At 41.6% G+C, this 16,319-nt stretch overlaps 1 protein-coding gene across 1 annotated transcript in view; it reads right to left on the reverse strand.

The window, feature by feature from the left end:
• The window catches only part of LOC103272981 (dedicator of cytokinesis protein 5-like), a 103,471-nt gene that overhangs the window by 19,226 nt on the left and 67,926 nt on the right, over positions 1-16,319 (reverse strand). Inside the window, exons 12-17 of the mRNA XM_008070452.2 lie at positions 14,928-15,053; positions 10,591-10,715; positions 8,381-8,479; positions 6,132-6,204; positions 3,410-3,513; positions 2,047-2,230 (exon numbers count right to left, since the gene is read on the reverse strand). Coding sequence (XP_008068643.1) covers positions 2,047-2,230; positions 3,410-3,513; positions 6,132-6,204; positions 8,381-8,479; positions 10,591-10,715; positions 14,928-15,053 — 711 coding nt within the window. The remainder of the gene's footprint in view (positions 1-2,046; positions 2,231-3,409; positions 3,514-6,131; positions 6,205-8,380; positions 8,480-10,590; positions 10,716-14,927; positions 15,054-16,319) is intronic.

The following is a 16,319-nucleotide window of genomic DNA, read 5'->3' on the forward strand; positions in this document are numbered from 1 at the left end:
CTCACAGCCACCCCAGCGTCGACCTGCTGGGCTCCGGCGATCCTTTCACCTCAGCCTTCCGAGTAGCCGGAACTACAGACGCACGCTACCACGCCCGGCTGTTTTTTAATTTTATCGTAGAGATGAGGTCTCGCCAAGTTGCCTGGGCTGGTCTTGAACTCGCGGGCTCAGGCAATCCACTCGCCTAGGCCTCCCAAAGTGATGGGATTTACAGGCTGAGCCACCAAGCCCTGCCTACACTAATGCTTTCTATCGTCTACTACTATACTTCCAAAAATAACATTTTGACATTTCATAGTTAAAAATTTGAAAAATACTAAAACGAAAAAAGAAAATAAAACTTATCCAAGCTTTTGCAGTTATTCCTATGAGTCCTTTAAGTGTACAAATAGTAATGCTGATAATAATCACGTCAACATTCACACAGTGTTTACTACAGGCTGGACACTGTTTCGTTTTTATCCTTAATATATTGAGTTCTTTGAAACATATACTATTATTACTTCCACTTTAAAAATGAGGAAACCAAGTCACAGTGAGATCAGATCACTTACCCAAGATGAAAGAGCTCGTAAGTGGCAGAGCTGGAATCGAACCCAGGCAATCTGACTCCAAATTGTCCCCAGATATTTAAACAAAACTGGGATCACACAGTACCTAGTGTTAAAATGTCCTTGACTATGTTTTGAAATACAATATTTAGCAGCTGCAAATATTTCATCACTTAATTATATCATAAAATTTAGATAAACTGACCCTGACCATTGGACACTGGGGTTGCTTCCAGTATTTCCATATTATAAACAATAGGGAAACATCCTCATACAGAAATCTTTGTGCACATCTCTCATTGTTTACTTAGGCTCAACTTCCAGGAGTCAACTTACTGGGTCAAAGGGTCTAAGACATTTTAAATCTTTGATATACTTTCCAACTTACCTTCCATAAATACTGCACCTTTAGCCAACCTATCAGCGATATATTATATTTACTCTTTCTATAACAAGAGATCTGCTGCTGATACACTTTTGTCATGTCTTCTGTGAAGCTCGGAATGTTTTCCGGCTTAATTTGTGGTAAGCCTGCTTCCTCTTTCCCACATAGATCGGTCTTGAACTTCACTCTGTTGAGTCTAGCACTTGTACAAGTTGGAATAATAGCCTTATTCTCTCAACCATGATTCATCAAAACAAACCAAGTTCTGTTTCCTTCTAAAGATCAACCAGGATCGGATTCCATGGATGTACCTCATACCTAAACTGTTTATCTGTGCCCAGAGCTTGTGCCAGGTGCCTCAACCAGATTGTTTACAAGACCAAAGGCATGAATCCTCTAGACAGCTTACAGGAGATAGAATTTTCAAGGCAAGTCCCTTGGGCAGCTAATTGGTTTATTATATTCAGTAGAACTCCTTACACATTATATAAGTTAAGATGATGATATTGGCCATCAAATATACACAAGAGAGATGAAAACTGGTATCAGAGATTTGAAGGAGAAACAAAATGAAACTCTGCGTGAACTATTCAGTCGATTTGATGGCTACTTGGAAAAAAGATAAGAGAGAAGATAATATACAGGGGAAAGATGGAACTCTTAACAGGAAGCCTGCCATACATGTTTGCACAGGAGGTTGATGGCAATTCTTTGCCAATATTCCCCCTTATTAACCAACATTTCCTGTTGCATATGCTATACAGAAGGCATTATCCAAGTCCTTTGCTGCCATAAGGAAGGGGACACAAGACTTGAATTTTACAGCCTCTGTTAATGAATACACTGATAGCTTTTATGACATTATTAATAAAAATACCTCAGTGTTTTTCATCCTGTTGTAAAGATGGATGACGAAATCTCAGAAAGAGCTATGCAATTTAATCAGTATGACCCAGAATATCATTCAAAATGCAGAGAGCAGAACTCAGTTGCCCAGCCTCCCATTTCAGAAGACCTGACCCTCTATGGCCCAGTTCCACGAGTCTCACCAAGGAGCCCAGGAGGACCAAGCAGAAAGTTCATTTGTATCAATGTGGCCATCACACCTACCATTCTGGGTGAGCTTGGTGGAGCAAATGAGAGTGGCAATCTGAAAGCTATCTTTTGTACTGTCCTTGCTTGGGGTGAAAGCAGCCATGCTTTTGGATGCTTGAAGCTCTTTTTCTTCCATCTCTGCCTTGGTCCCAGGCAGGGTCAGGTAGAACTTAGCATCTTCCATCTTCTTGTTTTCACCCTATCAGGGAAGCACAGTAGGAATACCACATGATGGCTATGTTTCTTACATGCAAATAAAAACAGTTTCTATCAATCATGCATTTCCAACATGAGAAGTGTGGCTTTATCAAATTATCCTTAAGATCATTTTCAACCCTGAGATACACACGGAAAGACAACTTTCCATGGAGTTTGAGCCTAGAAATCATTTTGTCACTGAATGAACTTCTGGTTTCTCATTGTGAACTGGAAGCCAAAACAGTCTCTAATTTTTTTCTTGTAAAGATGTGTGGCACACACATTATACCTAATTAACATATACCTAATTAATATACCTAATTCATGATTAAGTATACAAGTAGACATCACACAGATAAAGTTTGGCTCCCACTTTGCCAGGTTTGAGATCAGGTACCCTTATTGATGCTGTGCTGTCCCCTCCACCCCCGCCTCCAAAGTCAAAATATTCTAGTCTCTGCTAGAAGAAAAGAAATGCATGACATAATAAGGCTGATTTTAATTTTCTTGAACCTCAAAACGGTCACAAGTATTATTTCATGGAGTTGAAGGTGCTGTGCCTTTCAAAACTATTTACAAGCTAAGAAGACATTAAGAAAAATGTCCATCAGGTAGGTGGATCTCCAAAGAGCTGCCAACTGTGTGAAAACCTCCCAGATACTGTTGGACAGATGAGATCTTCCAGCATCTACTTTATGTTCCCAAATCTCAGTAGAAGCAAGAGCTTAGCAACAGAAGAGAAAAATGGGGGCAAAACTCTTAGGGAAGGGAACAAGGCACCTACAGCAGAGAAGAACGCTATCTGGCTCATGGCGATATGAAAACCACATACTACCACGCCCACCACACTCTACCCAAGCCCAGCAGGACAAATGTCTACGTGCTGGGCAGATCAGAGCTGAAAGCGGTCCTTTACTGCTCACTGCCATGGTGATCACCATTTGTAGGAGAGGGTGAGATTCTCCTTAGAAGAAGACTCAGTAATAATGTAACTCAGTCTCTCCGTTTCTCCAGAAAGCTGGTATATCCAGAGCCCTCTGTTTCTAGACTTTCATGAGCAAACAAATATAGCTCTAAAGGTCTCTGATGCTTGTACATATAAATCTGGAAAGTGCCCTAAAAGCCCAAGGGAGTAAACAGTTCCGCAGCCATTTTCTGGGCCTCATTCTATTAGCACCACCTTATAAACCACCAGATCATGCCTCCCGTCCTGCAGGGTGGTGCCATCTGGGTTCATCAGCTTCACGAAGGCCACCCCAAAGGCTCGCTCCGATTTATCTCTGGCTGAAAAGATAGAAAGACGCGTCTGAGCAGTGAGGAAAGGCATCAGGAAACGAGGGGCTGTGGCAGCTGATTTCACATTTTGCTCTGGGGTGTGACCTTCAGCCATATGCTAGTAAGCATGTTTCACCAAGCTGCGATAAGCTGCACTTCCTGTGTGTGTCACTGACATCATCTGGTACCCCCAAGTAGGCTCCTCTTTTTACAGCCCCCAACAAATGAGACCAGCACCCACCAGTCATGCGAATCAGAAACGAGGGTGTTGATGCCAACTCCACCCTGTGTCAACTCCATGTCCTAAATATCTCTGGGGTCTGCCCCTTTTTTCTCTCCATCCTGTTGTCCCTGCCTGAATTCAGGTCATTCTTGCCTCTTCCCATTATTTCTACAAGACCTTCCTATCCCCCCTCTCTCTGTCTCCAGGGCTTCCCCCAAACACTTTTGCCATGCTGGCATGAGGCTTCCAAAACCCAATCCAATCACCCCAACCATGCTGCTTCAAAACCTTCCATTGAGAAATAGAGACACCTCAATTTCTGTTGTTCTAATAGAGATTCTGCGAGGTATTTATTCTACTCCAAGGTGTAGGCACTCCCCAAGGTCTCCACTTTTCCCTTCCTCTCCAACAGACTGGCTCCAGTGCCAGGGAAGCTGGTGTGTATGCCCTGTGGCACCTGGGAGGAAGGTCCAGGCCCACGAGGAGGCATAGAACCTTTCTCCTGTACTTTCTCCACTGGGGCCCCTGCCTCAGTGTCTACGGTTAGGGGCACCTGTGGCCTGTTCTCATCACAGGCACAGCTATGACTGCCGGGTCCCCACACTGGGTGAATAGGAATCCATTATGCGATCATGTCTCCATTTGTTTATCTATTTTGCTGTTGATAGGCATTTGGGCTATTCCAGCGTTGGGGCATTATGAATAAAGCTGTTCTGAACACAGGCCAGTCTCCTTCCCCCCACCCCACACCTCAAAACCAGAAACAACCCTTTACCGGCTCCTCTGTAGTATAGTTCAAAAGCATCTTCATCCTACAGGTTCAGGTTCCAGTCCAGCTAGAATCAGACTGACTGGGCATCATGCTCGCCTTGTGACAATGGGCAAGTATCTAACCTCTCTGTGTCTTAGTTTCTTTGAGTATATATGTGGATAAAAGTAGAATGCACCTTATTCGATTATTGGGGCTATTAAACAGGACCTCATACAAATAGAGCTTCCATAACATCTGGTACAAATGGAGACTCCGATCATCATTAAGTGAGTTGAAATATGCAGAACTAAATGAAATGGATGATGTTTGACCATTTTGATCTACAAAATGGTGCTTTCACATGGTGCAGTCTAACGATATTTTTGCTCCTCTGTTCTCACTTCAGCCAAACTAAGCTCATTTCTGTTTTCCAAATATGTTTCTCCCCCATTACCTTTGGCTGGGCTAACTTCTACCACTTTCAAGTCTCAGCTAAAATGTAGGAAGTCATAAGCATCAATTCCCTGGTCTGGGTTAGGTGCTATGCTAACCTCACTGGTCTCTGTCCCTGAGTATATATATCAGTCTACTACTCTATACATAATCACCCATTTCCTTGTTCATCTTCCTATCAGACCTGAAACTGAGTGGCAGAGTCCTGCTGGCTGCCATATCCCAGGGCCTCGCCTGCAGTCTCGTGTGTAGATGGTGTTCAACAAATTCATTTCGGAAGGAGTGGTTTCATTTGGATGTGGTACGGAATGAAACAAGACACCTCTGGAAGTTTTGTAATCAATCTGAAAATAATTAGTTTTCCTCTCTACTCATACTTTAGAACAGACATTTCACAAACTGTGACCTAAGATTTGAAATAGTTCTTTCATGAGGAAAATGGCAATTTTGAGAAACAAGAGATTGAACAATTTTCTTTTTTCTTATTTTTCTGTAGAGAAGGTGTTTCACTCCTAGTCTCAAGTGATCCTCCCACCGTGGCCCCCCAAAGTGCTGGGATTACAGGCGTGAGCCAGCATGCATGGCCTTAAACAGTTTTCTTGCTGCAGGACTTCTCAGCAATATGGCAGCATCCATTGTGAATGTCTAGGAGGGTGTTATAATGTATGACGTTTTGTACATCTATTGTTATTTTTTTTTTTAGTTGGATTCTCACTCTGTCACCCAGACTGGAGTGCTGTGGCACACTCATGCCAGTGATCCTTCCGCCACAGGTGCATGCTACCATGCCTGACTAATATTTGATTTATTGTAGAGACGAGGTCTTGCCAAGTTGCCCGGGCTGGTCTCGCCGCGAGCTCAGGCAATCCACTTGCCTTGGTCTCCCAAAATGCTGAGATTACAGGCTGAGCTTGGCCTATACACCTATTTAACTGTGAAACCCTTTTGTCATAGAGTATCTATCAAAATCTTAGAGAATGTTAGTGTTCACAAAGACATTTCAGGGAAATTCTGGCATAGAGTACTAACACAGACCTAGCAAGCCCAGCAAAATTGATTATTCCGATTTCTTTAGTATCAATGAATCCCAAAATAAGTATCTAGTTTCCAAGTATCTCGTTCTCCAGATCTACAAAGGTGCTATCAAGCAAGAGTAAAATGCTTTATATAAAAATATGTCATAGATCTTCTAATACTTACATTCCTGAGATGACCTGTGTCGGAAGGTAAATCTTATATGACAGCGTGTAACCTCTTCTATAGCAATGGACACCTGCAAAATAGTAGAAAATGAATAGTTTACAGATACACAGTACTTTGCGCTCTTGGCTCATTTTATAGAATGAGGCTCAATTTTAATATCTTGTTACAGCACTCACTAATTACTATAGAGTGAGACTTAGCATAAGGTTTCATTCAAAGGAGACTGAGCTATTTTGAAATCAAAAGACTCTCAGGGGAAGATCACCTTGTTGCTTATAACATTCTGGGTATGAAAATATTACAAATTTCTAGTATTTTCTCTAGTATGAAATAGTAAACATTTCAGACGGAAAAGATTGGTACTTTGAAATATATACAAATATATACCTCAAAAATAGGTATATTTCAGAAATATTATAGGTCAGGCGTGGTGGCTCAGCCTGCAATCCCAGCACTCTGGGAGGCTGAGGTGAGAGGAATGTCTGAGTCCAGGGGTTTGAGACCAGCCTGGGCAACTTGGTGAGAACTCATCTCTACAATATAAAAAAACAAAAAAAATGGGCGTGGTAGCACATGCCTATAGTTCCAGCTACGTGGAAGGTTGAGGTGGAAGGATTGCCTAAGCCCAGCAGATAGAGGCTATGGTAGCCATGAGTGTACCACTGCATTCCAGCCTGGGCAACAGAGTGAGATTCCAACGAGAGAGAGAGAGAGAGAGAGAGAGAAAGAGAGAGAGAGAGAGAGAGAGAGAGAGAGAGAGAGAGACAGAAATTTTAAAAATTTTAAATTAGCCAGGCATGGTAGTCCCAGCTACTTGGAATGCTGAGGTGGAAGGATTGCCTGAGCCCAGGAGGTCAAGGCTACCGTAAGCCGTGATTGCCATTATCATGCCACTGAACTCCAGCTGGGTGACAGAGTAAGATGCCATCTTTAAAAAAATAATTTGGGTCGGGTTTGGTGGCTCAGCCTGTAACCCCTGAGGTGAGTGGACTGCCTGAGCCCGCGGGTTCAAGACCCGCCTGGGCAACTTGGCGAGACCTCATCTCTACAATAAATCAAAAATTAGCCGGGCGTGGTAGCGCGTGCCTGTAGTTCCAGCTACTTGGAAGGCTGAGGTGGAAGGATTGCCGGAGCCCAGCGGGTCGAGGCTGCGGTGGCCAGGAATGGCCACTGCACTACAGTCTGGGTGACAGAGTGAGACTCCAACTCAAAAAAAAAAAAATTATACTTTGAGGTCTATAAGGGACCTTTCAGACTTTAAGGTATATATTGATGTGGTCGTAATTCGAGTCTATAACAAAAGGAAAAGATAAAACACTAGGGGCAAGGAAGTTTTCTGCTGCTTACTATAAAAAAAGGAGTGGGAAAACAGAACCACAGGGCAGTAAAAAGAACAGAGAATTTGTGGCAAGTCGTTAAACTATAGCATGATTATATACTGGGACATTATACAAACAGCTAAAAATACATTTCTGAAGAACTTGAAATGCCTTGAGATAAGTAGTTTTAAAAAGCACATATACACAGCATCATTCAAAACATATAACTATATACATGTGTTGAAAACGGTTAGCTCCAAATTGAGATGTAAGTTGAGTCTCCCCCCCGCCCCAGTTTTCTATGAAGGGTTCATATGACTTTGACAATCATCAGAGAGAGCTGAGGTGACCTGGGATTCAGAAGTGAGCTCTAGTTCAGATGCTCACACTAGTTCATGCTAAGAGCTTGAGAAGTCGCATAACTTCTTTGAGCCTCAAAGAAGGAGGGCCCCCCACACCTGGTGGTTCCAGTCTAAGAGCAGTTGTGCGGCTCAGAGGAGATGACTGATCTGAAAAGCTCTCTGGCATCTGTAATATACATATTTGAGTTGAAAAGAGGCCCAGAAAACTTGGTTAGAGGCCAAGAAGGAAAAAAAAAATGTTAGGAAACTGTTTGCACAGTGTGAAAACTTCGGTTTGGTTTTTGGATCATCTTGGCAGCCTATCACATCATTACAACTACAAGTTTCTCTATGCACATTTCTGTATATTTATGAATGAGAATGTTATTGAAGAATGCCGAATTTCTTAAAAGATAAATGATCTCATACAGAATTATAATCACCAATTCATTTCTTACTGTGTATCACAGGCAGCTTATCTAAAACTTCAGGATAAAGTAGGAATGATTTGGGGGTTAAAAAAAAAAAGATAAGAATCTAAATGAGGTTGACCAGATGACAGGGGTTAGGCGTGACTCATTCTCACCTTGACGGTCTCATACCAGCAGGGCTGCTTGACTTGATAATAGACTACAGATTTGTATTCAGAAATGCCTTCGTAGCCAGCACCAGGATGAATTGCTTTCTTTGGATGGAAAGAAGAAAAATCAGGAGGGAAGAATTTACCTAGAAAAGTAAGAGGACCATACATACCACGCACAGCCTTTCTCCCCTAACGTGTCCACACGTGCTACGCTGTCATCTGTAAGCTAAGTTTGAGGAATAAACAGTAGAGTAAGACTGAATATCTATCAGCTTATTTGAGGGGCTTAGTCTATAACTCTGGTAGCAGCTAAATACTCCTCTCTCCTGCATTTTTAATTCTCTCTTCCTCCCCAGGCCTGCACTCTCCTCTGATTCTCTTCTCTCTTGGGGAACAGAGGCTTAGTGATGGTGACAAGGAGCTAGGTCACACGTGCAGATGTACCACTGTCTGCAGGAAAGGATTTTTCCTTCCCGTCTACATTCTGCTTTGGGGACTCAGTGGACTGTTACAGCACAGTCCCTCAAAGTTAGAGCTGCAACTTTTTTTTTTTTTCAGTTGGCGTGTCACTCTGTCGCCCAGGCTGGAGTGAGGTGGCATGCTCATGGCCACCCCAGCATCGACCTGCTGGGCTCCAGCCATCCTTCCGTCTCAGCCTTACAAGTAGCCGAAACTACAGGTGTGCACTACCACGCCCGGCTAATTTTTTGATTTATTGTAGAGACGAGGTCTCACTAAGGGTGCCTGGGCTGGTCTCGAACCCGCGGGCTCAGGTAATCCACTCGCCTCAGCCTCCCAAAGTGCTGGGATTACAGGGTAAGCCACAAAGCCCGGCTGCTGCATCATTCCTAGTAATGAACCACTTAGTTGGGTAGAACTAGGCTTCAATAGGGCACTTCCAAGATAGTTAGCAAAGCTAGGAAATGACCTATAGGAAAAGATGCGTACTTAAAATGAACTCATGGTCTCAAAGGCTCTCATCAACAGCACAAATAAAACACTCCCATGCAGTGGCCCATTGCATTCGGTTTATTCTTCCAACACAGAATACAACTAGACTTAGTAAACTATTTGGATATGTTTCCTTCAATAATTAGACCATCCATGGGAAGTGATGGGATTGTACTTCACTGCACCACAGTAGGACACTTGGTGAGCTGAGTGAAAAAAAAGCTTGATCCTTGGTCTCCAAAGCAGGTAGCTGCAGCTTGTATGAGAGGAGTCAGATTTCAGTACAGGCCATGGAGCCCTCCTGATCATCGCCTGCTAACCTTTCTCTTTGATGTAACAATCAAGACTCACTTCTCAGGCTGGGTGTGGTGGCTCACTCCTGTAACCCCAGCACTTGGGGAGGCCAAGGCGGGAAGACTGTTCACCCAGGAGTTCGCAATCAGCCTGCACAACATAGCAAGACCTCATGTCTACAAAAAAAATTTTAAAATTAGCTGGATGTGGTGGCGCAAGCCTGAAGTCCCAGCTACTCAGGAGCCTGAGGCCAAAGGATCCTCTGAGCCCTAGAAGATGAAGGCTGTGGTGAGCTGAGATCATGCCACTGCACTTCAGTCTGAGTGACAGAGTGAGACCCTGACTCAAAAAACAAACAAAAAAATTCACTCAGAAAGTTGCCAGAGCTGGAGGAACTCTGGGGACAGGAAGTCAGGATACCTGGGTCTGTTCCCAGCTCTGCCACTAATTCACTAATTCTTGTGTTTTTCAGAGAAAGGAATGCACCCTTAAGTTTCCTGATCGTGAAAACTGAAGAGCAGTGGTAGCAGATCCCTACCCAGGGCTCTTCCAGTTAAATGGTCTCCGATGGGCACGTCTCCTTTGGTTCTGCTCACAGGGGGAAGAAAATGTGCCTGCTGGCACCTCTGGAGCACACAGGCCACTTGGCTCAAGCCCCCGAGAAACTAACTGAGCCTGAGAGCAGCTCGATGACTTGTATGATAAAAAACCTCAGCTTGGAAGCTTGCATATGACCTCATTAGCACCCAGAGCCATTTCTTAGCATGGGAGAAATATACAAATAAGAGTCTAAATGGTTTCCTTAGTGACACTGGACAACACTCATCACAAATTGAGCAGGTTTTGTGTTTCTTTCCTTATGGAAAACCAAACCCACCCTGATACGAGGAATTAAAATAAGACTAGGAGTCTATGATGACTGTAAAGATAGGGTGTGACATCAGGGTTTCTGGGTGATGCCATGTTACCTCCAAGGTCTTGCCTTCCTCGTCATGCACGGACATTGTCACCTCCACGTTCTTCGGTGTCTTCTTCTTCCCTTTGTCAAACTCGCCGTGGATCAGGGTGACATAAATATCATTCCGAACATCTCCTGCAACATGGCAACCCAAGCGGTGAGTGTTGCAGGAAGAAGTCATTTTTTAAGTTTCAGAGGTCATAAGACATAAAACATAAATAAATATGAAATGGTCTGGCTTCATAATGAACTATTCATAGGACAAAAGCTCTTCATACCCATTGCTCTTTTCAGCTTACCTCATTTTTTCTTTCTATACACACCAAGATAGCTTGGTAACTTTTTTCTGTCCTAATTCTTTCCCTAAATATTAAAAATGTGCTGTCTAATAATAAGTACATATTATATTTTGTTATAGCGGCAGGCTGCTATTTCAATAATGCCTGGGGAGTGTGTGATATTTCAATACATCTGATAATAATTAAGGTAATTGTCTTTTTTTTTTTTTAGTTCGTGTCTCACTCTGTCACCTAGGCTAGAGTGCAGTGGCATACTCACGGCCACCCCATTGTCCACCTGCTGGGCTCTCCAGCGATCCTACTGCCTCAGCTTTCCAAGAAGCCAGAGCTACCGACACGTACTACCACACCCAGCTAATTTTTGATTTATTGTAGAGACAGGGTCTCACCAAGTTGCCTGGGCTGGTCTTGAGCCTGTGGATTCAAGCAATCCACTTGCCTCGACCTCCCAAAGTGCTAGGATTACAGGCTGAGTCACTGAGCCCAGCCAATTGTCTATTTTTAAAAAAAGATTCCATCTTACACTTTATTTTTTATTTATTTTTGAGTTGGGGTCTCATTCTTTCATCTACGCTGGAGTGCAGTGGCTTGATCATGTTTCACCACAGCCTTGACCGCCTGGGCTCAAACCTCCTGCTTCAGCCTCCCAAGTAGCTGGGACTACAGGCACACACTACCATGTCTGGCTAATTAAAAAAAAAAATATATATATATATATATATTTAAGAAATGAAGTCTTATTGTGGTGCTCAGGCTGGTCTAAAACTCCTGGGCTCAATCGATTCTCTAGCCCAGTTCCCCAAAGTTCTGGAATTATAGGCGTGAACCACTGTACCTGAACCATTATTGTCTGAGCGCTCCATCCCAGGTACTGGTCAGAGTCTCTTACATGTATGAATTTAATCAATTATCAGTTAATTTATTAATCTATAGAACAGTTTGAAGAGATAGACACTGTCTCTGAAGGTCCGTACAGTACTTTGTATTTATTCTAATCAGCTTAATCAGATGAGGGTGTGGAGAGGTACGTAAGTCAGATCCTAGAGGATCAGCAGGTCATAAGAATTTATATCTTTACCCTAAATATAAATGGAAATCAGGTGTGCTTAGGGAACAGGTGTGTTCCAGTGTGGATAAGAAGAGATGAGGTAAGAAAGAGTAGAAACAGGACAGCCAACCAGGCCGTGGCAATGGAGAAAGAGAGACCCAGATGGATTTGAGAGGCCTTTCAAAGGTAAAACTGGAAGATTTCTTATTTATCCACCAGTTTTGGGTGATGTGCAAAGGAAAGAGAGATATCAAGGGTGACTTTCCGGCTTCTTGTTTGTGCAACTGGATGGGGGTGTTCTTCTTCTCTTAGACAAAACACAAGGGAGGAGACTCAGGTCTAGATGCACAGAATGATGAGGTCCAAATGGGAATGCTGAATAAGGAGTAATTGAGAGAGAAGACTGACCCATTTGGGGGTGGGAATAGTATGCACCCAAGTCCTGAGGCAGGAAGTAGTTGGCTGTCTGGCCATGGGTTCAAGGGAGGGGTCTTGGCACTGGAACTAAGAATTTGAAGGCAATGTACAGATGGAAGGCAAATGAGTGGATGATGTCACCTAGGGAGAAAATACAGATGAGACAGAAAGAGGGCCTGGTGTGGGCTGAACTGTGTCTACCCCAAATTTGTATGTTGGCAGCCTAACCCTCAGTACCTTGGAATGTGACTGTATTTGGAGACAGGACTTTTAAAAGGGTAACTAAGGTAAGATGAGGTCATATGGGTGGGTCTTAATCCAATGTGACTGGTGTCCTCATAAGAGGAGATTAGGACACAGACACACAGAGGGACGACCATGTGAGGACACAGCGAGAAGATGGCCATCCACAAGTCAAGGAGAGAGGACTCAGGAGAAACCAACCCTGCCAGCACCTTGATCTTAGACTTCCAGCCTCAAGAACTGTGAAAAAATAATGTCTGTTATGTAAACCGCTCAGTCTATGGTGTTTTGTGATAGTAGCCCGAGCAAACTCAGACACAGGGCCCAAGGATTAACTACTGAGGAACTCTGACATTCAGAGGTGAGGTAGAAGAGGATAAAGCGGCAAAGGAGTCCCCGAAGTGACCCAGGGGCCATGGAGAAAAAGAGAAGAGTGTGTGTTCACTGGTAAGAAGGGAAGGAAATATTTTAACAGTGTCAGATGCTGCTGAGAGGTCAGAGCTGATCACTAGGCTACAAAACACCCATCAGACATAGCGACATTGCAATCATGGATGATTTTAGCGACAGCCACTCTGGAGAGGGTGGAGGGGAACTGGCAGAGGTGACAGGGAGTAGATAATCACTCCCAAGAACCTGCCTGCAATGACTAGGGCAGAAACCAGAGTGTCTTAGCTAGAGGGCAAGTGTGGGGAAGAAAGAGGTTAGGAGGTGACGGGAACCCCTTCACACGGTGATGGGAAGGAGCTCCGAGGTGGGAAGTTTCCTTGTAAACCTGTATTTCTCAGACCTGGCTCACCACCAGAATCACCTGGGGAGCCCTGAGTCCCCCTCTGGAGAAAACTGGAAATCCATATCGTAAAGTTTCCAAGGTGATGCGGACTAGCTGATCCACAGACTAGCACAGGAAATCATTGTCCGAGATGCATTTTAAAGCCTGACACTCTATGAGCCAATCCTGTTGATTAAAAAACTTGATATTCTTTTCAAACCAGATTTAAATGGTAATTTCACCTTGTCCAAAAAAATAAATTTATCTACTTTATTTTTTCAGATTCCTGTCTTGTTGTAGCAGTAAAACTGTCTTCAGTTTAAGGAATATTACCAACAGTTACTTTTTAAACGACAAGACAAAACATTTTCCCAGATTGTTGAAGAATGTGTATTAGGGTAAAATAGCTCTGAAATGGATAAAATAAACAAAGAACTGTCTTCTTTTATGAGGGAAAAAACCTCTTATTTTGATAACTCTTTTATTCAATCATTCCACAAATATTCATTTAATATCTACTATGGGCAGACATTGTATGCAGCAACAAATTATAATTGCCCCTTAATCTCCCAAAGGAAAAAATAAAATCTTGTATTACTTTAAAATAACCTGAATTTTTATGAAGTAGATAAGTTTGTTTTCTAGAATTTTTCTAACATGGCATGGTTGGTTTTCCAGAATTTTTATTACTATCAATTAGTTTATATTAATGTGTATACATAATATTTTATACATTTATATATTACATGAGATATAAATATTATGTAACATAAATATACTATACAATTACATATTTTAATATTTTAATATATAAAAATACATGCTTATATATTTTAATATATCTTATTATCAACATATTATATACTATATTATAAAATATAAAGTATATGTATGTTTCATATTTTCATATAAAATATTTATGTATATATTTTTATTATAAAATATTATATTCTGTAAAATATAAATGCATAAAATTATATTAATTCAAATTATTTGTGCTTATATTAATAGGGACTGATTTCCTCTTACTAGTATGGAGATTAAGAAATTAAATGAATGAAGTCAGTGAATTCAAAAGAACACGTATACAGGTCACCAACAGGTGGTGGCAAAAAAAGTGAAACTAAAGCAAGAAACTGGAGAATGTTTGCATTCTTGTCACAACAAAAACAGGAAGAGTACAATCAGAGCTTAAGACAATGGAGTCAAGGGATCCCCAGGACAGAGCACAGCAAAGCACCTCCATACTGGGGATATAATAATGAGAAAAGGGCCACGCAAAGGGAGTGAGTTGTCTCCTGGATGGAGAACTGTGCTGTTTGGGAGGAGTTGTGTAGAATACAAAGAAGAGTGAGAGAGCAGAAAATTCTGAGTTCCATATATAAAAGCATCCTCTTGGAAGTGTATACTAGATAGCCTTTTAAGGTGCTATAACCCTGTTTGTATTTCCCAGTACTTGGTAAACACCAAATGTAAATCACCAAATCTTATAGATCCAAAGTCCCTCAACTGTCCAATTAGAAGTACTGTGGCACAGAAAGAAGATAGGTGAGTTAAGCAGTGTTTACCTGGCAATATTATTTCAGGAAAGCCCATTTTCCGGGCTATTGCTGTTGATCTGTCAACCAAGTGTGAAAAATTCTTCTGAACTTGTGTGAGGTCACCTGGCAAGAGCTTCAAGGACACCCAAAGTCCTTTAAAGAAATAAAAGATGAACATTTAGTTCTCTGTATGATCTATATAACACAAACACACACACACACACACACACACACACACACACACACACACACACACATAAATGTTAAGAAAAGATGTAAATTATCCCCCAGTTAACTGATAATTTTAATGATACCCCCATCAAAATCACGACAGGACTTGTTTGAGAATTTGACAGAGATGTGAACAGATGCTTGCTTTGGGTGGGGGTTTTGGGGGGAGTAAAGATAGCCCTACCAGATACCAAAATATATTGTAAAGCTACAATGTGGGATGCTGTTGGCAAAAAAAAAAAAAAAAAAAAAGTATAAATGGGCTGGGTGCAGTGTCTTAAGCTTGTAATCCCAGCACAGCACTTTGGGAGGTGGAGGTAGAGGATTGTCTGAGCTCAAAGGTTCAAGACCAGCCTGGGCAAATTGACGAGACTTCGTCTCTACAGTAAATAAAATAATTAGCCAGGTTTGGTGGTGCGCATCTGTAGTTCCAGCTACTTGGAAGGCTGAGGCAGGATTGCCTGAGTCCAGCAGGTTGAGGTTATGGTGGCTGTGAGCGTGCCACTGTACTCTAGCCTGGACAACAGAATAAGACTCTGATTAAAAAAAAAAAGGTATAAATCAATACCAAAATATATTGTAAAGTTACACTAATGTGTAATACTAGTGGATTAATATGTGATATTAATGGTAAAGATAAATAAAACAATGAAATTAAATACTATGAAACACAGCAATTTAATATATAGCAAAAAGATATAACAAATCATGAAAAAAACCAATAATTTTGTAAATGTGCTGGGATAACTTTCTTGTTACTTAGAATTTAACTTCTCACCTCATATTTTCATTAAAACAAATTCTCAGCATAATAAAGAGAAAAAATAAGTGTGTAATTCTTAAATCTGAGAATGAATAATTTTTCTAAGGGAAGGAACAAATGAGACAAATCACAAAAGCAAAATAATTATCTATATAAAAAATAAAAGCCTCAATACACATCAGAAAAGTAAACAGTATGCTATAAAATGGTGACATAAGAAACTGATTTTACATTCATTAGAGGAAAAATATTAAGATCCTCACAAATAAATAGGACACGAATAGACAATTCACATGGAAGTAAAAAAGGCTAATACAGGGAAAATATGTGTCTTAACTAAGACAGAAAGATTATTATCTTCAATATAGATGAAGCTCATAAAACTAAGAAGGAAAACGTTAGGAAACTCATAAATATATACAAAG

This window comes from Carlito syrichta, unplaced genomic scaffold, assembly GCF_000164805.1.
Source record: "Carlito syrichta isolate Samal-C Ts95f unplaced genomic scaffold, Tarsius_syrichta-2.0.1 Scaffold313429, whole genome shotgun sequence".
Classification (NCBI taxonomy): domain Eukaryota; kingdom Metazoa; phylum Chordata; class Mammalia; order Primates; family Tarsiidae; genus Carlito; species Carlito syrichta.